Consider the following 25,071-nt stretch of genomic DNA (forward strand, 5'->3'; position numbering starts at 1 on the left):
TGTGATCAGATGTTAGTTTTCCCAAAAGCCGTACTCCATATGAAATACTATATATTTCAGTTATTTGTGTGCCTGTGTGTGTGTGTGTGCGTGTGTGTGTGTGCGTGTGTGTGCGATCGAAGGTAAGGTAAGGACACCCCAGTGTAGGGGATGAAAAGTCAGGCTGAGGCCTTTTTACATAAGGGATACGCAGGACCTCAAATGCCTCGTCAGTCAACGAAGTCACTTCCGTTGAGTTTTTCGTTTTAGTTCGAGTTCGGAGTTTCGGGGCACGCGACACAGAACGCCAGACAGCAGTAGCAATAGCAGCTGTCCAACAAAAAATTAAAAAAAAAAAAACACCAAAAGCCAAACCAAACCAAACCAAACCAAACTAAACCACATTACAAGGCAGTCCATTTTAAACCATCAAGCTAGTAGGACACACAGGGATCGTTAACGCAATGGCTGCCTTGAGTTTCAGCCCACCGCCCAAGGAGGCCAAGGAAAACCCGCCCAAGGCCACCCTAAAACCTTTCGGCAAGATCACCGTACACAATGTCCTAAGTGAGAGTGGCGCCAATGCGCTGCAACAGCATATTGCCAATCAGAATACAATTATACGCAAAATTCGCGACTTTGGCATGCTGGGCGCTGTGCAAAGTGCCGTGGCCAATAGTGCCAACACCACACCGATTCCCAGCCAAAGGAAGCGACCGCTGGGCGAGTCCAAGCAGAATCAGCAAAACCAGCAGAACCAACAGAATCAACAGAATCAGCAGAACCAGCAGAATCAGCAGTCCGGCAAAAGTTTGGCAGTGCCTGCGAAGCGAAGCAAAGTCAGTAAGAAATCGGTTGGGGAAAAGCCGGGCCCGAAAACACCAAGTATACCGCCAAACGCTGGCAAAAGCAACCAAAGCGAAGCCATTTTAGGCACTCCGGGTAGAAAGGGCCTGCCCCTGCCGCAGGCTGTGGCACGTAGGAATGCCCGGGAAAGGAATCGCGTGAAGCAGGTCAACAACGGGTTTGCCCTGCTGCGCGACAAGATACCCGAGGAGGTATCCGAGGCATTCGAGGCACAGGGCGCCGGACGCGGGGCCAGCAAGAAGCTGTCCAAGGTGGAGACCCTACGCATGGCGGTGGAGTACATCAGGAGTCTGGAGAAGTTGCTCGGTTTCGATTTCCCGCCACTCAACAGCCAGGGGGGCAATAGTTCGGGATCCGGTGACGATAGCTTCATGTTCATCAAGGACGAGTTCGATGGGTTGGACGAGCATTTCGATGATTCCCTGAGCAACTACGAAATGGAGGAGCAGCATCAGGCCAGCATGCCCAGTTTGCCCAGTTTACCCAGTTTGACGATTGAAAATCCTAACCAGAATCAGAATCAGCTTGCCACCGATCTCCTGCCCAGTTTGACTACCCTGAATGGGATGCAGTACATTAGGATACCGGGCACTAGTACCTATCAACTATTAACGGCTGAGTTATTGGGCGATTTGAGTAGTCAGCAGGAAGAAACAGCTGCTGCTGCTGCTGCAACTGCTGCTGCTACCCCATCGCCCGTGCCACAAAAGGTGGCAAGTAGTAGTCCCTGCTCATCGCCAGTTTCACCTGTTGCCGCGAACGAGCTGCTCTTGCAGGCATGTGCCGCCCAGCTGCAACAGCAACTGATCAAACAGGAATACTCCAACAGCAGCAACAACATCAACATCAACATCAACAGCAGCAGCAGCAGCAACATCAACATCAACAGCAGCAGCAACACATTGAGCTCACCGCAGCAACAGCAGGTCCAAATCCTTGGATCCTCGCCCATTTTACCCGCTTTCTATGACCAGGAACCCGTGAGCTTCTACGACAATGTGGTGCTGCCCGGTTTCAAGAAGGAGTTCAGCGACATCCTGCAGCAGGAGCAGCCCAACAACAACAACAATACCGCCGGTGGCTGCCTGTCCGATGAGAGCATGATCGATGCCATCGATTGGTGGGAGGCGCACACACCCAAATCCGATGGCACATCCACCAATCTGTCCATGTAGCCAAATCACGAATCTATCACAAGTCTCTAGAGTTTGCGCAAGCCCACAAAAAAAAGGTGTCTACACATTTTAAAGCCTACTTTTAGGCAGCATTTTTAAGTGATTTCAAAACTCTAGAGATTTCTATGGCACTTTACGCATAACAAAAGGGTTTTTTATCGTGGGTGCCACAGAAATCTCTGGCGTTTTTCAAAACCCCTTAAAAAAATTGTAGTCTAAAGGCTATTTTCTATTAAAAGCCTATCTTTACCCATCTAAAGGTTGACTTTTCAGACACACATTAAGAGATTTCAAAACTCCAAAGATGTCTGTGTATCTTTTACAGTTTTTTTTTTTAAACTAAGCCTTGACTGAGTCATTGTGTAAATAGCTAATAAAAATAAAAAAAAAAAGAAATCTAAGAACAAAAGCGAATATGAAAGTCATCTAGTGATAAAAACCAAATCGAATCCGATACTAAGACACAAACACAAAAAAATAGTTAACCTGATAAAGAGCTAAATGTTGAGCCAGTCCTAGTTTATAATCTTTTAACCACTTTAATGTATTTCTTTTTTTTAATGTGCTTACTTAAGAAACCAATTTTTTTCATAGATTTAATTTGTACGAATGTTGAGTTGATAAGCGATATAATTATTGAATATAAAGCAAATATATATGAAAATTTGTGAAAATCAATTAATTGTTGTGATTTTTGGTTAAGCCAATGGGAATATGGTGAATTGTATGTCACTTACAATTTTTTTTTCAGCTTTTATATTTGAACATAAATATAAATATAATCTTCAGCTATTTAAATATATTAAATAACAAACATAACATCTAAGAAGAAGCAAAACTAATCCCCATGAGATCGAACTTAGTTCCCAGAGTCCTGATCCGATGTCTAACGGTTTGGCCCACCATATAGGGTTTCAAAAATAATGCTTAATGACTGGCAAACATGCAAGTTCATCGGATCAAAAAAAAAAAAAAAAAAAGGAATGGAATCGGAATATCATGTTCATTTTCATAAGCGTCCAAGCATGCAAAAAGGACTCGCCGCCTGATGGATAGATAGAGAGCAAAACAAGGATACGGGGAATATTTGCATATGCACTCAAAAAATAAGTTTTTCTTATACAAAACCAAAATACAGAAACATATTTAATAATAAATATATAATGTTGTCAATCAAAATCCAAATTTAAGACAATAAAAAACAATTTTTGTGAATAAGGAATTTTTTTTTCTTTTTTAAGTCGTTTCCTTTGTGTAACATACTTTCTATATATGTTTGACATTATTTAAAAAAACAATTTTCTTAAATGTCCAAATTCTGTCCCGTTTGTCCTTCTTAAGGTTGAATTTGAAGGAGATTTTTTTTGAGTGTGGCAAAGAGGGTAGCAGATCCTGCAAGGCACTGCGCTCCAGTGCCCCGATATTCAAATGAGCCTCATGTCCGCATGTCCTGATAAATGACAGTGGCATATGAGAGATATTTGAATTTCGAATTTCGTAACCCTGCAACGTGGGAATCAAAAATGGAAACTGGGAATTGGGAATTGGGAATTGGGAACTGAGCTGCAAGTGTTCAGGATTCAATTGTAACGGTTCGGTTTAAACATGTGCCCCGATCCTAATGACACAAGTAATTAAAAATGCACTAAAAAAAAGGGGTGGAGGAGGTGGAAAAGTACTAGGGAGTTTCGGAAAAAGGGAGGAAAGTGCTGCAGGGTAAGGACCTCAGTGCATATTAATAAGGGATTTTACTTGGCAACCGCAAACCCTAAAATAACAGGGTCTTAAAAGTACTGATCTTGAAATTGTCGATATTTAGATGGAATCTTTGATCGATTAGTTAATTTAAAAGCTTTCGAGTTGTTTGTTGGGATTTGCATAAATGAATAAAGGATCTGCTGTCAGAAAATGGTGAGAACAGTCAATAAAAAACGGAGTTTTTGAAGAAAACAATTTTTTTTTTAAAAGGAAAAAGGTTAAGTTAAGTTTAGTTAAATAACAACTTGTAATAATTGAAAAAGTGTATTAAGGAGTAGAAGAAAAAATACAGAAATGCATTATTTAGTAAGCAAAACCAAATCTTTTGAATATCAAAGTGTAAGTTCTATTGCTCGCACTTTCTTCATTCACTTTCCTGAAACTATCTATATATGTAATATGCAGGCATATACTTTTGGCATTTAAAGTAGCAAAATCTTGACTGCTCTCCTCATTATTTACACAGTATTTTCTCACCCTCACGCTGACTTGGCGCTAGACTCTCCAGGCTAATTGTATGCAGGACCTCATTGTCCTGTGCCTACGTGTCCCTTTCTCCCAAGACATCTGCCCAAACAGGACAAAAACGGGAGAATAAACAGAAAAAAGCAAAAACGCGCCAATCCAAAGGATATAGATGATGCAAAATTATCCAAGACGTCCCAAACAATGAGGAAAATCAATTGAAAATCGTTTGGCCATTAAGAAAAGATGGCCTGTGCCAAAGGATCTGCCGTTAAGAAGTGCATCTGCGGAGCCCGAAAAACCGTAAAACCCAATCCAATCCGAGTGATACACAGAAAAAAAGAACACAACAGAGACAAAATAAAATAAAATATGTAAGCAAGGAAAAAATTGTAAAAAGACTGACGATAAATAAAATTTATTAAAAACACGAATAGGACAAGTTTGCTTAAGTTTAAATATAATAAAATGCACTTTTTTAAATGAATATTTAAACACTTACTTATTATTTACATTTCATTTATTAAACAAGTTATAATAAGATCAAATGTACCAATAATAAAATTATAAAATGTACTTTTTTAGCTGCTTATACACTACTAATGGTATAAATCCATTATTATTGATATATAGCTTGTAAGGGATTAAACAATAAAATTAATTTTTAAAGTTATTTTATTAAAAAAAAAAAATTTTCTGTTTAGTTAACAAATAATATTTTAATAAAATGTCCGAAATTTAATACGGTACAGCAAGTCTAGAATTTTCTTCTTTAATAAAGATGTGGCTTTCGCTCAGTGTAGTAGTGTATTTGTGTTGGCCCTATCCTATCCCGAGTTTCTCGACGTTCCGAGCTCCTGTGATCGCCTACAACCCCCTTTTTGTCGAGCAGTTTCCAGTTTTCCGATCCAGGTGCAAAGGTATTTTCCTACCTTTTCCAATTTTTCTGCGTATGCGTGTGTGTGTGTGTGTGTGTGTGTGCGGTGGGTGCCCCGTTCACCGTTAGCAGTTAAAATCTTTTTCACGCACCGTTATAATTATTAAATATTGGTAATGCGACACGCCCCTTTACCGTACACCTTCGATTTTGGATCGAATTTCGCATTTTTCCCGTTTTGAATTCGGAAATCATTGCCGTTAGTTTGGTTTACATTTACTATGTTTTTTTTTTTTTCCTTTTTGGTGAATGCATGAAAGGCTTAAAGGACAGATGAAATCTCAAAGGTATCCCTAAAACAGCTCGTGTCCTTCGATCGCAGGATTTGGTTTCATAGCTCCTTTGATTTTCCCCGTCGTTCTGCCTTTTTGGGGTCACGCCCCCACATGTCACCATTGAATATTCATAAATCATTGCGTGTGTAATAATGAGTTATTACTGTATTACTGGATACCCCTCTGTGATTTTTTTTGTTTTCGGTTCATTTTAGCGTGTGCGCATGCTTATACCGTTGACTTGATCGATCCCCAATCCTCCGATTTCGGGGCATATTGCATTACCATTATCCAGACAGCCAGGTGCTGATCTCTGACCCGATCGAACACGAGCTGGCTGGCTGGTGGTTAAAATCGATTGTAATTGCGACAGATGACACAAGTTCAGACAAAGAGCAGGGGTTTTGCCTCAGATTATGGGGCTTAAATTTCTGGTAATAAACAGCATTCAGTAGAGCAGTTTCATCATTTTTATTCACATTATTTATATAAAAATGGGGTCCCAAATGAATAAGTCCAATGTATTTTAATGTGCTTTTAATAGAGCAGTTGCACAAATATTATTTTTCTTTTTTGAAGAAAACGGAATTAAATACAGCAGTTTCATAATTAATATTATATATATATAAATAAATGAACCCTAGAAACAAAACGAAAAATGTTAGCCGCTCCTTTATCAATATCATATGTTTATTTTATAAAATTCAAAAATTGGATCGAATACATCTTAGAAAAATAGAAAACATGATGATACAGTAGTTTTACAATGAATAACTGATATTTAAAAGCTGCCAATATTATTTTTTTATAAAGAGTAAAGCAGATTTAAACACCCAAGACAACTTGCATATATGCTTCTGAAAATAAAGCATATAAATTAACAGAAAATTTAATAACTGCTTTTTTAAATAGAAAAAGGCTATTGCATGAAACACTTGCTTGCATTTTATTTTTAGATTACTGATTACATTTTAAATAGGTTTAGTACCAGACAATTCAAAATTAAAGTTAAAAATAAAGTTGATGAGATATATTCTAGTAAGATGAGATGACTGATTGAGTGGAAAATAAGAAGCTCCTTGACCCATTCATACCCAGATTCATTCAGTTTTCTTTAGTTAAGTGCTTAAGCGATTTGACCACATTCCTGAATACCTAATCGACTAATCCACGCTGATTCTTTGTGAACTAGTTTCATTCAGGGATTTCCTTTGCCCGATTTCATTCATCTCTGATTTCTTAACCCAGTTTTCTCTGGGATATAGATATTTTCCTTTTGGCAATTTACTACTTGCTGTGGCTTACGAAATTAACCGCAGCATAAGCCGAGCTACTTAACTTAAGCAGCTTTTTGTGGCCCTACTTGTTTTCCATAGTTTTCAATTGGTTCTATATCTTCGAGTGGACGTACTTCAACGCACAATGAGGCACTTAAGTGTGCGCTTTGTGGCTAAAACCCTTAAGCGGTTAATCCAGCGATTTGTGAAACCAGGTCAAGAGGATAACGCTGGCCAACAGTCGGCAAAAAAGCAGGTTAACACTTTCTGGAATCGCCTGTGGTTCACCTAAGCCCCTCCCCCTCCATTATTTATTTCCCATTTTCCTATTTCCATTTTCCTATTTTCCACTTCAACCAAAGATGATCTTGCGTATGGCTGCGGCTGACAGATCCGAGTTAATTTCATTCATGACTCGCAACTTGGTTCCATATTGTAGTCATCCAAACTACAGAATGCACTTTAAAAAACATTTTCGGAATTTCACTTATAAATAAAGTTTCTCAATTGTTATTTATATATAAAAAGGCACATTAATATATACATTTTTAAAAGAAACGAATTAATTCCAGCAGTTTTATAATAAATATTATATCTATGATACATAAAGAAGTTCAAGAATTGGTAATGAAATACATAAATCTTAGAAAGAAAACGAAATAAGAGTTTTAGTAGATGTTTTATCAATACCAACATTTTTATCAAATTTTAAATTCAAAGAGATGTTCATTTTTCAAAGAGAACTTCCTTTTTTTTCAAGACTCTCCTACATTTATTTTAAAATAATGTTTTACATTTAAAGATATTTATTTACAGTACTTTTAAGTATTTTAAATTTAAATTCAATTTGTGAGCTTAGCTGGCACATTTTAATATATTGTTTTCCATATTTATATTTACTTATCGGGTAATATTTTCTAAATATGACTTTAATATATTTTCTGACTTTACAATTTTTCTGTGAGTGCAGCTCCAAAACGAGTGGCATAAGGACAACACATGTGGATTCCAGTTTTAGATGCCTTAATTGAAACTGCTCCCCAGGCCTGGCTGCACATGTTTTCTTGGGACATTTTCCCGATGTCGCCAGTTAGCAAACTCCACGTGGGTCTCGTACCCTGGTATTCCCTGTACAATACTGCCGTGTTTTGACACGGCTTGCACACAGGGTGGCCACTGTAGTTTATTCATTGGGATAATGTAGAGTACTCGGCATTGAGTCATCAGAGAACCGATTGTATGACAACACACAATTTTGACACTGTTTCTGTTGGCCAAATTCAATGGGCAGCGCACTCCACAGGAAACGTTTTGCATTGCTATATTGATGATTGAGATGTCCTTGCACACAGGTCCTTGTTCGACAATCCCCCGAGCTCTTTGTCCAATGATCTCTTACGCTCTATTCCCCTGAAGCCCTATTTTGAATGCAACTTGAAGACGACAATGCTTCAATGTGATTCAGGGACCCAAGAATGACTGCCATCCTGGCTAGCTGTGGGGTCCTTCAAGGAAGGACCACACGAAGACATCCCGGAAACAGCTCAATCAATGCAATTCCATCCCAAAACAGCTTCCATTCCAAACGATTTCCCCCAGAAACCAGAAGACTGTATTCAACTTCCTTAATGCGTGATCACAGTATATAAAAAAATAATCATCCGCGGATATACAAATATTTTTTTTTATTTATGATCCTGTTAGAAAAAAACATAAGTAAAATGCATGTAGTTGAATTAACTCATTTGCTAAACTTAAAACTGTGTACATAAAGTATATTAATAACAGCTTTTATTTATTTTACTTTTTAGTTGATAACAATCCGCGAAGATACAAATATTTTTGTATAAAAGATTTAGTAACAAAAGAACATAAGTAATATGCTTATACTCAAATTTACTCATTTGTTTAACTAAAAACTGTATTTATTTCGGATTGTTTCCACAATAAGACATAATAACTAAATATATCCACATTTATAAAAAACCCCATATGCTCTCAATCAAAATAACTTAGTTAAAACAGATTTTAAAATAAAGAAAAAGTTTTAAGCACCTTTGCAGCCTTTCAAAGTTAAATAAATTTGATAACAATATATTAAAATGCCCTTTCCCACGAAGACATAAATGTATCCTTTGATACTTTGATAAAATCAAAGTTACTCAAGTCTGTTTAATTTTATTGGGTTTAATTCAATTTAATTCTATTAAAGTCATTTAATTAAATATAGATCAATCTAAAGGCGTCTTTAACTAAAATCGATATTTAACTCAGAATATTTTCGCCATAATTTTTAATGACATGAAAATATAACAATTTAATTTTCCATTAAGTGATAAATACTCCAAATAAAATAATCAAATCTTAATATTTAAAACTCAAAAGCAAAATAGCTGAATTTTAAAAAACGATCGGATATTACGAAATTTCACTACCCATTCTTGTACCACCTGGCCAATGTGGACTGTCAAATGGCAGCCTGAACATTCCGAAAACAATTTATAAAATATATTAACGATTTCCTCAGCACATGCCAAAAGAATGAAATCGGCCTGAAAAGACCAATCCAACCATGCCAATCTCAAAGGAAAGAGTATAAAAACCTCAATTTTATGGTTACCACGTGGAAGGACATTAGAAATTCGGGCAAGTCGCTGTCATCAAAGGAAGGACATTTATATGTTGGCGTTTCGAAAGGATTCCGCCATAAAAAACGCAATGAATGTGCACAAACATCCGGAGGCCGAGAAAAGCATTGGATTGGATTACCGATTTCCCCGATTTACACAGGTAACGCCGCTATTTGCCTAGCAAAAAAAAAACAAAAAAAAAAAAGGACAATGACCAAACAGAATCGATGTGTATCGCTTGGTTTTTTCTTTTTTTTTTATTTGTCAGGGACCTGCTGCATGTCCTTTTTTCCGTTTTTTTTTCGGATGCTGGAAGGAAGGGTTCCATTAATCAGGAAATGCGGAAGAAAACGAAAGGATTTCCGTTTCGTTCCGTATTTCGTAATGCGATGCTCGTTAATCGAACGGAAAATTTGCCAAAGACCAAAAGTGAAAGCCGACTCCCAAGGCGGAATTCTGCTAATTGAAAAAAAAAAAATATATATATATATATCCTCATTATTTACCCCTTCCTATTTTTTTCGCCTAAAAAAAAAATCCGCGATAAACTGCTACCGATTTCCGCACAATAGCATTTGCATTTGTCAGCATCGCAATCTGCATCCGATTAATCGCATTACAAATCGCCAAGCGAATGAGGTGTCGACTTAAGATCAGCATAATGCTAACAAATTCGAGCAGGTATTCCCGAAGATGTGCGCAAAAAGTGAAAAAAAAAGAGAAACCCAAAAAATGAAAATACCTGGCCAAGGACAGAGGGCCAAGAGCATAAATATTTTGACATTGCCAGCGGTTTTGCAAACTGCCGATTGCCTCGCATTAGCGCATTAACCCGATGATTGCAAAGGACCAACAGGGTCTTCGATGGCCAGATCCACATCGCTTAAGACACACAAAGAAAAGTGTATAAAAAATAGGATAATTCATATGCCAACAAATCGATTTCATATACACAAAAATATAAAATCATAATTTAAGGTACCAAACTAGATATATGTATATGTCTTGCTAAAAATGTAACCACTAAATTTCTAAATAAAATTATTTATAAATACCATTAAAATAAAATTGATTATCAATGAAATTAAAATAATATTGTTTCAAATAAAATTAACTATCAATGCAATTAAACAAAAAATATTGGGTGCATTAAATTAAGAATTTTCGATGTGAATAGCGCAGTAAATTTTATGTGATATACTTGTACTTGTATACTAAGTTCCACTTTTAAAAATTAGTTTAAACTTCAGTACTTTTTGCTAGTCCAATATAATATTTAAAAAACTTCTTGCATAAAATGATTTTCATTTTTTAATTTTATAATATAGCATAGAAATGTTCGAATTTGTTGTATAAGGGAATTACCTTATGACTTTTTATCTGTGATCATTAAGATCGGCAAGAAAAAACGTATTATGGAAAATAAGCAGTTATCACTTAAGACATTGTTTCAAAACCCCTTTCCATTTCCCCAAAATAAATAAAAACCACAAGATGTGCAATTAAAACTTTTTTTGCAGCTCCATTGTCTGCTTGCTACGTTGTACATGTATTTTTCATATTTTTTGGGTTTCATTCAAACCATGTGACTTAATAAATACTAGAATAGAGGAAAAAAAAAAAAATCACACTACATGGCTAAGGAAAAAAAAGAGTGATAGATAGAAAAATAGGTAAAGAGCACAAACAGTTGCGTTGAATAGTTGGTTTGAAAGAGAATATATATATATATATATATGGTATATAAACGTATATAGGGGCACCACCCGCTAAAGACCAACAAACAAAAAAAGAAGAAAAGTTAGGATAAAGTATTAAGTATTAGTATAGAAAGAAAAATATGAAAAAAAATTGGTTGACTCTCTGGCTGGCTTGTGTGTTGGTTCGGTGTCGGGTATCTTCTATCTGAGTTCATCATCGTGGTGTTCGTGGTGTTCGTGGTGTTCGGGATGTCGGAATGTCTGGATTGCGGGACTGTCGGGTTTCATCATCTATGTACAGGGTATTGCGGTGTCGTTCATTCCCCGCAAAAGGATCACTTAGGCCACCTAGGCCACCGTGGCATACTGTCGCTTCTCCAGCGAGACATTGAAGCCATTCTCCAACTTGAGAATGATGTCGGCCTGCAGCTTAAAGTCCGCCTCCGTATCGGTGGAGTGGACAATGTAATTCCTTACGATGGTCGAGAGCAGGACCTTTAGTTTCAGCATGGCATACTTGCGACCCACACAACTCCTCGGTCCGGCACTGAACGGAATGAAGGAGTAGTAGTGCCTGTTGGCCATCCGCTCGGGCAGGAAGTTATCCGGATCGAACTTGGTGGGATTGGGATAGATGTCGGGGCGACGATGCACACAGTACTGCAGCACAATGACCGTGGTGCCCTTGGGCACCGTATACGGGCCACTGGCCAACTTCAGGTCGTAGTCCAGACGCCTGGCGATCAGCGGTACTGGTGGATACAATCGCAGCGTCTCCAGGATCACACGCTCCAGATATTTCATCTCCATGGTGTCGGCAAAGGTGCAGTCACGCAGCATGTTCTCACCGAAGATGGCCTTCTGTTCGGCAAATACCTTCGCCTGGATGTCCTTGTGGATGCCCATCATGCAGAGGGCAAAACTGGAGCCAGCCGAGGTTGTGTCATGGCCCTCGAACATGATCGTGTTCACCTCGTCCATGATGTCCTTCTCGTTCCACTCGATGTCGGGATTCTTGGCCATCTCAACCATGGCATCGAGCAGGGCCAATCGCCTCTTGGCGCCCACATCGTTCTCATCAATGTCGTCCAGATCGTCGCGTAGACCCTCCTTTTTGGCAGCCGGTGAACCGGAAACGGGGGTGGTGATCTCCTCCACAATGGCACGCGACTCCTCCTGGAAGTTCTCCTTGCGATCCTTCACCACCTTGCTGGTCATGCCCAGAATGATGTTCATCATGCGATCGCCCTTCTCGCGCAGCTTGGTGAACTTGTAGATGGAGTCGAGGCGGTAGAGCAGCTTCACCTGTCGCTTATGGATGATGTCGCACATGTCGACGACGGCCTGGGCGTACTCGAAACTCTTGTTGCCCTCCGGCAGCTTCTTCACACCCATGGCGGTGGACAGCAGGATGTCGACGGTGGTCTGTGACATGTAGTCATGGACATCAAACGATTTGCCCGCCTCCAGGCCCATCCTGGACACCACCGACTTGGAGTGATCGACGAATGTGGGCACGAACGACTTGAGGATGCTCTGATGGAAGGTGGGTGCAATCATCTTGCGATGATGACGCCAATGGTGTCCATTGCTGATCAGCAGACCATTGCCGAACCATGGCTTAAAGTAGCGATACTCCTCGGCCTTGGTCAAGTGCTGGTGCCCGCTCAGGATGAGTTCGATGTCGCTGGGATTGGTGAGGAACACCAGCAGGACATTGCCCAGCCAGGCCTTCATCGTCTCACCGTACTTGTTCAGGTAGCCCAGGCCGACGGCCAGAATTTCGGCATTGCTCAGGCCGGCGGCCACATGGGCCTGACCCAAAATGGGCAGCTCCGGCGGCGACGGGATGTTGGCCACCATTCGGTATTCGCGGCTATTCCGGCGCCAGTACTCGTACAGGGCCATGGCCACCAGGGTGCCCACCAGGGTGGTCAGCATTGGGCTGAAACCCAAGACAGTCGACGACGACGACGCCTGTTGCAGCGTCTCCTGCACCGTTTCCAATGCCATGGTTGATCCTGTTCCTTACTCCTGATCCTTAACTCCTCGTTTGGTGTTCTGTAGATGGCACTGTTGCTATTTCAGCCGCCAGCACTCAACTGTGAATCGACAACGATCCGTTCGAATGTTTTATACGGTTCCAAGGGTCTGGTGAGGTTACCACTTGGAGTCAAGCATATGCTCATAGCCATACCCAATCCCATATCCATATCCATTCCCATACCCATACCCATACCCATACCCATACCCATTCCGATTCCGATTCCAATTCGCCGTCCACATTTGGATTAGCAAACCAAATCCAAGTCACGTACTCAACGGGCAACCTTTGGAACCAAAGGCTGCACTGCGTCATTGCGGTCTTTCTGGTTCCATTTAGTCGGTCATTATAGCATAGTATAGTAGTTTATAGTAGTCCCTTTGACATTGGCTCTTCCCGAAATGTATTCAATTATTCACCCTCATTGCAGTGCGTTTTCAAGAACTCTATCTATCTGATAGAAATAGAACATTCAAATGTGTTTTAATTTTGTTAAGAGTGTTTTAAGCAGGAAACACATCAAACGTACTATTTCGTTATTACCTTAGACTAAATGTTTACATTAATCACTTTTAATACTCTACGTTTTCAAAAGACTTTAAAAAAAAAATACAGATTTGTACTCTTTACCTTTATTATTTTTCATTTTTCACATTTTTTTCATTTTATTTTTAAGAAGTAAAACCTTCAAAGAGTCTTAATTTTGAAAAAAGTTTATAACATTAAATAAATAATAAATTTGTCAAATATTCTGATTTTTTTTATTTCCAAAATATTGTCTTCATAACAAATCCATAAACGCTATATTAAAGGTATTTGTTAGATTAACATTTATCATATTACTAGTATTACTAATATACCAAAAAAAAATCCCTTACTTTTTTAAACAAATTTTGATATTTGATATTATAAGTATGTAATTTTAAAAACTAGTTTTAATATTTCTACAATGTAATGTAGTATTTTGTGTTTTTTTCAGATAGATTTCAACAATATTTGTAATTTTTATGCACATTAGACACTTTTTGCAGGGAAAGTGAATGGGTCTACTGTCCTTTTAACCATTTAATTCACACGCTTCCTGCGGAAGTGCGCAGGATGCCAGGATTTGGGACTCGGGACTCGGGATTCTGGATCCGTCGATTGGGAATATGCAAAGCAGCTACCTGTATGGCACTGGATTTACCTGCCGGCAAACGGAAGTGGGTGATCCTTGCCCCGCTTCCTCGTACTTTTATTTTTTTTATTTTTTGCTATTCCTCCGTTTTGTTTTGCTTTCGCTTTTCATTAAATTCAATTTCGGCGCTTTTGTCCTCGACACCTGAGCACAAGTATGCAGAAAAGGGAAAAGCGAGTGGGTAAACAATAAAATATGTAAGCCACTGACAATGGGAAGGAAGCTGTCGCTTTTATGATCCTCGTCCACCGCATCCTCCCGCTCATTCATCATCATTCTGGCCGGATTGTTAATTCGAGTGATCCCCATTTCTATTTATTTTCATTTGCAATTGGATTAATTGTGCGCGTGTTCAGAGCGTACACCGAAAAAAAAGTAGTAGTAGTAAAAGCAAAAGGATTCTCACATGAATTTTTTATGTTGTTGGATGTGAAAAAGTTCTTAGTAATTGACAACTTTCGAATTTGGCTAAAACAACACAACATAACGAAAAATGTTGATACATTAACATAATTGTAAACTAACTATAGTTTATTTTTAAGGCAACGCTTAGTTCTTTACTTTTTTGATTATGTGAACTAAAAAAGTAAAAGTGAGTATATGTTTGAATTCAAGATACATTTGATTGACTAAGCATTTCTTTATTCTTTATTGGGATAATTTTTAATTACAAATGAAATCTGAGCTTAGTTTAATTTAATCAATCTCAGTTTAAATGAAACTGTACCAAATGTATCCCTTTAATTGCAAGTAGTACATATGTCGGAATCGAAATTGAAAGACTTAATCAAATAACTTTAATAATGTGATCGAGAAATAAATAAAAACATCGTTATAATTTAGTTGTTTTAAAATATATATGCATGAGTTACTATATTCCATATGCTTTCAGATATATTTTTAATTTTATAAATTTTGAACGACTTTGTTATAAAGCTCCCATTGGAATAAACAGCGCATAGAACTCGAAATTAATAAAGCTGCCATAGAAAAGATCAATGGATATACATCAACATTTTAGAAAATCTGTTTTCAATTAAGGTTACATCTAAATTTACATCAATTTTAAAACAACATTTCCAAATTCTCTCTCAAATCTATTACAAAGTATATTATTTAAGAAATAAGCAATTATGAATATGAACTTTTGACTAAAGTGTACTGACAAATATGGCTAAATTTCTTTAAAAATTCAATGTTAGATGTTCCTTTTACGATTTGAATTAAATTATCAATTTGTAACACTTGAAAGTGGATTCCCCTGCGTGGGTTTGCAACTGATCCTTAAGATTGAACTATGGTTAATTCATTTCCAGCTTTGGATACGTTTGAATGCTCGTTTTCCTGTGTAAGTTCGCAAGTGTCTATCAAGATTTGAAATCTGGGTAGAACTGGTCAAGCATTGGAAAGTGGGTTTCCATGTGATTTTAAAGATCTGAGCCCCTGCTTATTCACTTCGAGCATAGTGTCTAGTGTGAGGGTTTGCAAGTCTATTTGTAGATGAGAACTCGCGGTTAAGCTGTCCAAGCATTGGGAACAGTTCAAAGGTCCTTTTCTTGATTGCCTTGGATGAGTATCCGGACATTTGTCTATATCATCATCTATATCATCTCCAATTAAATTCTGTCCCCTCGATCCTCGCTTGGGAATCGAACTGATTGATTCCGTTCTTCTGTGGATCCTGAAACTGTTGGGTTTTTTGGTGTCCATGTGTTTCTTCCTTTTGACGTGAATCTTTGATGGAGGAGAATGGATCCTTTTCGCATGCAAATGGTTTCGGAGTAATGGATCCTCCTCCTCAACTGAATGGCCAATGGATTCCCCAATATTGACCATGTTTTCGTTTATCCTCCAGGCAAACACGAATTATTAACGAATCCATCTCTGAAATAGTACAATCAAAACTGTAGTCACATCGTTCAGTTATTATTAAGCGGATAAATGCCGTGTAATCGTTTGTTCGCCCACTAGCTTATGCAAATGGCCTTTTTCTCGGTTGTTATCCAAATGTTTTGTTATTTAAATTTCATCAAAACAATTATTAAATGGTAAACAATAGTGATACCATATTTTGTTTTAGAGCACTTATCTGCCGTGTAATCGGATACAAGTATCGATATAAAATATCGATTAAACAGCTGGGGACTGAAACCAATTGTGTTAGAGCAGCACCGCTATATCAATCACCTTTTATTTGTCCCCTTTACACACACAGACTGCGCAACAAAAACATCGGGCCCCAAAAAAAAAGACGAGAACTTCGTCGTGAATTGTAAAATACAAAAAAAAAACGCACTCAAACGCGCTGGTTTGTTTTTTTTTCACGTGTAACTCGCCGAAACACAAAAAAAAACAAAAAAAGCAAAGGAATTAAGCAGCAACACCAACACAGCATACATATATATGTATATGTACGTGCAAGTGCAAGGCAAACATAAACAACGGTGTGAGTGTGTGCGTGCGTGTGTGTACAACGAAAATATTGTATAAATCAAATTTATATATGTATAAAGTTTTTTTTTTTTTTGCCCCAATGTGCGATCACTGAAGGCATAACAAAATTGGTTAATAAACCAGGCACCCGTTGCATTGTGTTTACAAAATATCAAATAAAATCCAAGAGCCAAACGTACAACAAATAGATAGCAACAAAACGAAAAGAAGAAGGAGCTGAATGCAAACCGGTAAAAATAGCGGTAAATTGCGAGGGAGAAGGACAACAACAACAATTGCAGAGGGGGCAAACAACAACAACAACGAGGGACTTCCAGTGCATCTTCCTTCTCCTTCTCATCCTTCCCGAATTCTTCCCGAATTACGGTTATAATGGACACCATCTGTAGATTGTGCTTCCAAACGGCAACGGTAATAATATACATACAAAAATATGATATATATTTAGGTGCATACATATCTACATACATATGTATCAGTTGTGTATTTTGTTATTTTTATTGATTTTTTTTTTGGTGAGGGCGGTGAGGAGAGTTTAAACAATTCAATTGGCTCTACTGTTTTTTTTTTCTAAAGGGGGTTGAAAAGCGCGCGCACTGTCCCCCTTTACCCCCCTGAATATATCATATACACACACATGCGACCCCAAAACTATTGCTGAACAATTTTTATTTTTAGCCAACTCAGCCCGAAAAGTTGTTCAAGCCGACAACTTGAAAAAATATTATTTTTACATTTTGCTTACGCTTGCCGCTCGCTTTTCACTTTGACTCCTTTTCAACCTTCCCCCTTTTCCCTTCTTCGCCCCCCATTGCCCCCTCCACCTATGAACCGCACAAAAAGAAATACATAATAAAACAAAATGACAGAAATTGCGCCAAGGCAGCCAAAAAACAGAGGCTGACCGAGGAACATGTTAATGGGGGTGTTGTAGTAAAGGCTTTGATTTAAATTTAATTTAAAATGTACGTGATTTGAAATTGACAAATAATTTTATGTGCTGTCTAAAATGATCACTGTGTTGATTCTGACAACTTTTTGGGAATGGATTTTTAAACCTCGCAAGTCTCTTATCAGTAACATCTTTATTATGATAAATTATTTTTAAACATTGTTTTATATTGCTTTTTTTTGCGATATCGAACTTAAAGCCCCATCATTTACCGCTCGTTTTAAATAAAAATAATTTTATGATTAACAGTGTCCAGATTTTCCTGTTTCTTAACTTATTTTGCCAATTATCCATTTAATAATTTAATGCAATATATATAACTTACTTACGTTTGACCCCCTTTTTTTGGGTAAGCCTCTGCTTCGTGTGCTGGTAGAGCGGCGGTAAAAACAAAACAAAAAGCGAAAGAATAACAAAACGTTGTAGCAAAGAAAAAAAATAACATGAAATGAAAACAACAACAAGCTGTTTTTGTATTTTCTCTTCTTTCTTTTTTTATTCATCAATGTTAGTGTGTGCGTGTGTGTTTATCTTCTTGGTTGTTATTTCTGATGGTGGAAAATAGGGGGAGGAGATGAAATGAGGTTGCTACAATAAATAAAAAAACATTACTGTTTTGCTTTTGTTTTTCTTGATCAAAAACTCCAATTGGAAAACGGTATTTTATTCTGACTAGAGATTTGTATCAGAAGGAAAGTTATGCCGACCAAATGATCGTATTTTTTATCGTATCGTATGTTATATAGTAAACTAATAATCTCGATATATTTAATATTATCGATAAAATATCAAACCCACTTTTGTGTTCGTTTTTAGTAAAAATAAAAATATTTTATATATTATATTTTTGCAATACATCAAAAGTATAATTAAATCGAGTATCAATAAAATATTAAAGTGGTTTAAAAATATTACGATTTATTTTTAATAAAATTTACACTTATTTGGATTAGATATTTTTTTTAAATATTTTGATTTAAAAAATGATCAAATAATGATGTTTAATAATCGACCTGTTTTACAGTTATTCCAGGTGCCCGGCTATAGCATACCCACGTGCGTCCGCTGCTCGGAGCAGTTGACAAATAATTCCAACTTCCATCAGTCGGCAGCAGCGGCGGCCGCAGTCGCAGCCTCGGCCTCTGCCGCAGTCGCCGCCTCGGCTGCAGCGGCGGCCACCTCCTCCTCGACGGCCTCCTCCAGCGACAGTGATGCCGTCGCGCAGCAGCATCAGAATCCGCAGCAGCAGCACTCACAGCAAGCGCAGCAGCAGCAACAAATGCAATCCTCCAGTTCTTCCGAGAACCTCCAGTCGCAGGACGATTGCGAAGACGTAAGTGCAGTGCAGTAAGTGATGCAAAAGTCAGAATTCCAAAGAAGGACAATTAATGTTAATTTGTATATTCAAGTTTTTAATTTACATAATGAATACTTATCCAAAATTTGCACTTGTAAAGTCTAACAGTGCCCTAAAAAGTAAATACAGATTTGAAAAAATTACATTGTTTTACGTTTTTTAACACTGGTTTTTAATTTTATCATAACATATAACTTTTACCTGGTTTTTGTTATTATTGGTAAAAAAAAAAGTACATTCTCAAAGAAAATCCTTTGAAAACCGATTGCCGAAGCTGGAAAGAAATCCTACGATTACATTTTCTTTTATTCTAATATAACAATACTTTATTTCTCAAAAAAAATATTACTTACTATAAAAATAATAGCAATAAAAGATGTAGTACCTGTTTCAACTCAACTCAAATCTAAAAGCTAAACTTTTTTAAAAATCCAATTTATGAAATTACCTTTTAAAATATAAATGATGCCAAAATTGACCAATTTAAAACTAATTACTAGGTCCAGGCTTACTGTTGAAAGTCCCTTCGATTTATTCCAATTGGATTGGTTGCAGGGCTTTAGAGAACCTTCACCCCTTTTTTTGGGAGGTACTTCCCTGGGAATTCGACTCCTGGGCTCCTTCTGCTGCACTTGTTTATTATTGTTGTGCTATTTTTTTCTTTTTACTTTTTACTACTCCCCCACTTACACAAAGAACACATAAATACATACATACATACATACATACATACTGCACATTCATAGCTGCCCCTTCTTCTTCCACTTCTTATTTCGCCGTTTCTTTGCATGTTCTTGTTGCCTTTCTTTTTCCATCATGCAACAGAGAGCTGCAAAAAAAAGTATAAATAACATTAAGAAAAGGACCTGTCGACTATGGAAAATACCCTATTTATGTAAAATAAATGTTATACGTTTTAATAGTGTTTTTTTTTATGCAAAAACAATAACTTTATATCATTTAATTATAATTTTTTTTTATATTTTTATTTGTTGTTTTTACAATTCAACAATTAATAGTTATAAAAATATAGAGTTATTTATAGTTACCGCATGTCTATTTAAATAGAAAATTCTGAAACGCATAGACTTAAATATATGTTATTTGTTTTAGCTTTTAATTAAGTCAGAAATTTTTGAGTCATCCGATTTTGAACTGTTTGTGCCATAAGTAAAGTAACTGTGGAAAAAATATGTAAAGATACAAAATTTAAAGATACAAAATTTAAAGATACAACTTTAAAGATACAAAATTAAAAGATACAAAATTTAAAGATACAAAATTTAAAGATACAAAATTTAAAGATACAAAATTTAAAGATACAAAATTGTAGAGCATTTTCTATTCCGCTTGCTATTTTTCGCACTGCTCATTTTCTTGTTTTCCTTTATATTTATATATACATATGTATATATGTACACATATATTTTGTGCTTCTTTTTCCATTAATATCTGCTCTGTTGACGTCGACGTCGGCGTTTTTTGTGCGCTGTGTAAAGCGGAAAAAATTCATTTTCAGTTGACGCTTTTTGGTGTGTGGGTGTGCGTGGTACGCAAAAAAAAAAAAAAAAAAAAAAACAAAACATAATAACATCAAGTAAAAATAGTGAAAAATATTAAGTATAATCTGAGTGATTTCGAAATAAACAAACTGAATTCGCACGGGAATTTGCAATCCGTTCTTTTGGCCGCCAGCTTGTTGAGCGTGAGTGTTGTCCATTTGGCTATTTTGCCGCCATAGTTTCATGGATATAAAAATATATTTTAAAAGTTAAAGAGAAAAGTTTTTAATTTACATTTTTAGCAAGATTTTATTACACTTTCAAATATTTGTTATTATTTTAATAGACAAGAAAGATCAATAGATCGCCTGAACAATGCTATTATATTACTATTAAATACTGTTTAAAAAGTAACAGCTAATTTCACAGTTTTTATTAAGAGAGGTATCAAAAAAAAAAAGGCTAATTTGATATTATATTTTTGTAATAAAAATTTACAAATATTTTTCACAAAAAATTCACGTATATTAATCGATGTTTTTTTTTTTTTATTTATATTCAAGGTGGATCTGATATTCAACGAGGAGGGCTCCTGCCCGCTATGCAACAAAACTTTCTCGCGCAAATCCTCGCTCATGACGCACATACGAAATCACTCGGCGGAGCGTAAGTTTGTGTGCACCTACTGCCACAAAGGTGGGTTAATACAAGTGCCATATATGCACCATATATATATATATATATGTATATATATATATATATATGTATATATCTAATTATCTGTGCGATTCCCTTGACTTTTAGGTTTCACGCAGGCGGCTAACTTGCGGAACCACGAACGCATCCACACGAACGATCGGCCATATCAGTGCGTGGATTGCGGCAAGACCTTCACGCAGATCACCAACCTGAACAATCACCGCAGACTACACACCGGCGAACGGCCCTTCGTCTGCAATGAACCGGAGTGTGGTCGCAGTTTCGCCCAGGTCAGGTTAATGGGTTACTAATAAAACAATCGGGAAGATTTCCGATTAGCTTTGTTTGTCTATAAACTGTTTGAGATCTCGAAAACCTGTTTTCGAGCTAGTTTATCATTTAAGAAATCTAAATCAAAGAAGTTACAATGGTAAATTACTTTGTTTTCCCACAAAACGATTGGAAATCTCCGGGAAATTATTTGTATATGAAGTATTTAATATTAATATATTAATATTAATATAGTTTTATTAATATTGTTTTAAAATTCAATTGAATACGTTTTAAAATGAGACTTAAAAAATGTACAATATTAAAAGATCAATGGAAAACGTCCTGAACCGATTTTTTATAATTATTTGTCTGTCTTCTGAAGAAACATTAAATATTGAATCAAAATCATATTTATTTATAGACATTCATATCCAACATTCAAAACTAAAACATGCCAAAATGAAATACAAAAACCTAATATTTAATATATTCGAGCTTAGGGAGATTAGATGCATTTGACAACCATTTATATTTTAAATTATTGGAACTCAGTTAAAATTGAAAATCAATAAGAGTTGCTAAGGTTCTTCTTGTGTTTAATAATAAATATATTGATTATTTAAGTATTGCTTAAATTGCAAATTAACGCAGAGCTCTTCAAATTGCAGGTGACGAATCTAAACAACCACATGAAGTCGCACCACAAGGTGCAGCAGTACTGCTGCAACGTGTGCAACAAGAAGTTCACGCAGGTGACCTCACTCAACCAGCACCTGCAGGCGCATGCCGGGGTCACCGGCTACTACTGCCCCCGCTGTCCGGAGAAGAACTTCAAGCTGCAGTCGCAGCTGCACACGCACATGAAGACTCATGGCCTGGCCTTTCCGTACGAGTGCGACAAGTGCGATGAGAAGTTCCTGCAGCAGGCGCATCTCGATCAGCACCTCAAGATGCACGACGAGTTCAAGTTCAAGTGCGACATCTGCCCGAGCAGCTTCAACCAGGAGTCGCTGCTGAAGAAGCACGTGCAGCGGCACGTCGAGGGCCGCTACCTCTCCTGCCCGGTGGCCAATTGTGCCGAGTCGTTTGCGGTGCGCCAGCACCTCTCCAAGCACCTGCTCACCAACCACGCCCACCACGAGCTGCCGCCCCCGAAGCGCTCCAAAAAGACGACAGTCTCGCCGCAGACGGCACAACAGCCGCTGGCGATGATCGGCCAGCCGTTGTCCCTGCAGCACACGACGGGGCAGCGTAAGTAGTCCTCTCTGACTTTAGAGCCTAGTCGACTGAATTTTGGAGGGATTTGCATTATCTTAGTGCCCAGAATCACACTATTAAATATTTGAATAGGATACATTCAAGATTCAGCACAAGTCGATTTTGGAGTCCTTTTTTTTTAATTACTTTTTAATACAAATCCAATAAAATAATGCCTAACTCGAGTTATTGTCATAAATTTGTATATTCAGACATGGATTTTTTAATGTAGGTGTTTGAAATGAATCAAATACCCAATGCTAAATCCTCTGTTCATGAAATTCGCCTTCTTTTCAAATGGTTATGAAAGGAATCTCCAATATCTTACAACTAAATCAAGTATATTTACATTTTAAAATTAATCCGAAAATATAGTTACTAAGCAATTTGACAGAGACTCGTTATACTAGAATTTTAAATACCCAAAACTATTGCTTCATATATAATCAATGAAGATTTTATATATATATTTATATATTATATAAATATTTAATTTCCTTCAAACTAAATTAATTTCCTTCAAATAATAATTAATTTTAATAATTAATAATTTGATTGTGGCATATCTCATTGGAGTTTTGTTTATTATAATGCTGAAGTTGTGTTTTTAGGTATCGTTATATGATAGATTGACAAAGATTTTGTAAATTAGACCAGGCCGAAACCCTTTATCTCAATATCTAATGGTAACTCGTTTTTACTTTTGCAGGTGGACGACCGCCGAAGAACAAGAACAAGGCGGCGACGACGTTGTCCGCCACGGCCATCAAGATCGAGATCAACGAACCGCTCCACAGCAGCCAGCATATCAGCAGCGTGAGTGGCCTGTCCATCCAGCAGCAGATCAACCAGCACATGCAGCAGCAGGCGGCGGCGCAACAGCAGCAGGCGCAGCAGCAGCAGGCGCAACAGCAGCAGGCGCAGCAGCAACAGACGCAGCAGCAGCAGCAGCAACAACTGCTTCACCTGCCGATGGGTCAGGCGCTCAAGGCGCGCTTCATACCCACTAAGTAGGATTGTTAAGGATGGAATGGTCTCTCTAAGCTTAAGCCCCGATCGATCAGCTGCTAAAATCCCTGATTAGCCTAGCCATAGCCAAAGTAGCATCACATCCAGCCCCCACACACAATAGATACCAAGCGGATGGTTCTGAAATCTCTAGAGGTCTCCAAATAGTTTTGGGTGTCTGAAAAGCAAATTCGAAATGTTTGGCCTTAAAAAACCAGTGTTTATGGGACTTTTTTTTTTATTGATTCTCGAAATTTCAAACACTTGGCAGGCCTTTCAGGCTACAGTATCCTTTAATAAGGATACTTTGTTCGCTCTTTGCATCTAAAGTAAAGACAAAATAGTTCTGGGGTTTCCTTTAGTGCTACAGTAAACTTTTATTAATTTAAAACTTTAAAAAAAGTGCAAGACTTTCAAAATTTTTAAACAAATATGTTAGTAATTTTCAAACGTGTAAAGATTATGTTATACACTGAAAAGGGGTGTTCGGTCCCTTTCTTTTAAAGATTTTGAGTATTAGAAATGATATAAGGAGAAAGTTGAAAACAGATGTTATAAACAATTTAACACCCTACATTTTGAGACAACAAATTTATTTTGAAACCGGCATGGAGATTTGCAGAACATACCGAATTTAGAGTCGGCGGCAAGCTGCTGGTTCAGTTTGGTGTCTGTCTCTTTTTTCCTGTTTTCAAATTCTGCCAACCAAAGCAATAGACAAACCAAATGTCACTTAAATAAATTAAAAACAGAAAAACGATAAAACTAAAAAGCTATGTAAAACATCTTTAAACGAAGAGCAGCACCAGATGGACAGACAAAAAAAAAACACAACTGACTTAAATTTATGCACATATACACCCACATCTACATATAAAATATATATATATATATATTATATATAAATGAGATCAGGTTGAGAAATCTGAAACTTAAATCGATTTAAAATTTTAATGTAATGCAAGGCACAGCGAAACGGAAATTACAATTTTGAAAAATAAGAAAGCAAATACAAATTACTTACAATTAAACGTAATAATGCTTAGAGAAAAGCAATCAATAAACAAGAAGTAACGAAAAATTTGATTAAATTTGGTATGTATTTATGTTAAGCATTAGTTTAAGTGTTTTTATTTTTTTTTTAATAAATCATTACAAAAAAAAAAAAAAAAAACAATCTAAGGAAAAGAAACAAGTTAAGACGATAGTGTTTTGATTTATGGCGTGTGGGAATACCAAAATTTTGAAAATGACAAACTAAGTACTGATGCCAAATACATAACGA

General features: G+C 37.1%; 3 protein-coding genes and 1 long non-coding RNA gene across 6 annotated transcripts; 2 read left to right on the forward strand and 2 right to left on the reverse strand.

The window, feature by feature from the left end:
- Nucleotides 1-221: 221 nt before the first annotated feature.
- LOC128260596 (achaete-scute complex protein T8) lies at nucleotides 222-2,687 on the forward strand. The gene has a single exon (XM_052993736.1). The coding sequence runs from the start codon at nucleotides 444-446 to the stop codon at nucleotides 2,019-2,021; it is 1,578 nt and encodes a 525-aa protein (XP_052849696.1). The 5' UTR covers nucleotides 222-443; the 3' UTR covers nucleotides 2,022-2,687.
- Nucleotides 2,688-10,860: 8,173 nt separating this feature from the next.
- Nucleotides 10,861-13,176, reverse strand: LOC128260605 (cytochrome P450 4g1). Its single transcript, XM_052993747.1, has one exon. The coding sequence runs from the start codon at nucleotides 13,074-13,076 to the stop codon at nucleotides 11,412-11,414; it is 1,665 nt and encodes a 554-aa protein (XP_052849707.1). The 5' UTR covers nucleotides 13,077-13,176; the 3' UTR covers nucleotides 10,861-11,411.
- Nucleotides 13,177-14,404: 1,228 nt separating this feature from the next.
- On the reverse strand, nucleotides 14,405-17,675 carry LOC128260640 (uncharacterized). The gene is made up of 2 exons (XR_008268152.1): nucleotides 17,207-17,675; nucleotides 14,405-16,168 (listed from the first exon to the last, which is right to left on the reverse strand). It is a non-coding gene; the product is annotated as an uncharacterized LOC128260640 (long non-coding RNA).
- LOC128260635 (gastrula zinc finger protein XlCGF8.2DB) lies at nucleotides 16,478-24,988 on the forward strand. 3 transcript variants are annotated; one of them, XM_052993785.1, is made up of 7 exons: nucleotides 16,478-16,730; nucleotides 16,835-17,149; nucleotides 18,715-19,023; nucleotides 21,113-21,245; nucleotides 21,354-21,538; nucleotides 22,190-22,772; nucleotides 23,488-24,987. In XM_052993785.1, the coding sequence occupies exons 2-7, from the start codon at nucleotides 17,111-17,113 to the stop codon at nucleotides 23,790-23,792; spliced, it is 1,554 nt and encodes a 517-aa protein (XP_052849745.1). In that variant the 5' UTR covers nucleotides 16,478-16,730; nucleotides 16,835-17,110; the 3' UTR covers nucleotides 23,793-24,987. The 3 variants fall into 3 exon arrangements, with proteins under 3 accessions (XP_052849745.1, XP_052849744.1, XP_052849746.1); XM_052993784.1 differs by having other exon boundaries at nucleotides 16,478-17,149; XM_052993786.1 differs by lacking the exons at nucleotides 16,478-16,730; nucleotides 16,835-17,149; nucleotides 18,715-19,023 and adding an exon at nucleotides 20,659-20,752 and having other exon boundaries at nucleotides 23,488-24,988.
- Nucleotides 24,989-25,071: the final 83 nt, after the last annotated feature.

The sequence above is a fragment of the Drosophila gunungcola genome (genome assembly GCF_025200985.1).
Source record: "Drosophila gunungcola strain Sukarami chromosome X unlocalized genomic scaffold, Dgunungcola_SK_2 000034F, whole genome shotgun sequence".
Classification (NCBI taxonomy): domain Eukaryota; kingdom Metazoa; phylum Arthropoda; class Insecta; order Diptera; family Drosophilidae; genus Drosophila; species Drosophila gunungcola.

Coding starts and splice junctions, on each gene's coding strand:
- LOC128260596 (XM_052993736.1), top strand. CDS start 444: ATGGCTGCCTTGAGTTTCAGCCCACCGCCCAAGGAGGCCAAGGAAAAC.
- LOC128260605 (XM_052993747.1), bottom strand. CDS start 13,076: ATGGCATTGGAAACGGTGCAGGAGACGCTGCAACAGGCGTCGTCGTCG.
- LOC128260635 (XM_052993784.1), top strand. CDS start 17,111: ATGGACACCATCTGTAGATTGTGCTTCCAAACGGCAACG. Junction 17,150..18,714: donor TGTGCTTCCAAACGGCAACG/GTAATAATATAC, acceptor CCTGTTTTACAG/TTATTCCAGGTGCCCGGCTA. Junction 22,773..23,487: donor GCAGCACACGACGGGGCAGC/GTAAGTAGTCCT, acceptor TTACTTTTGCAG/GTGGACGACCGCCGAAGAAC.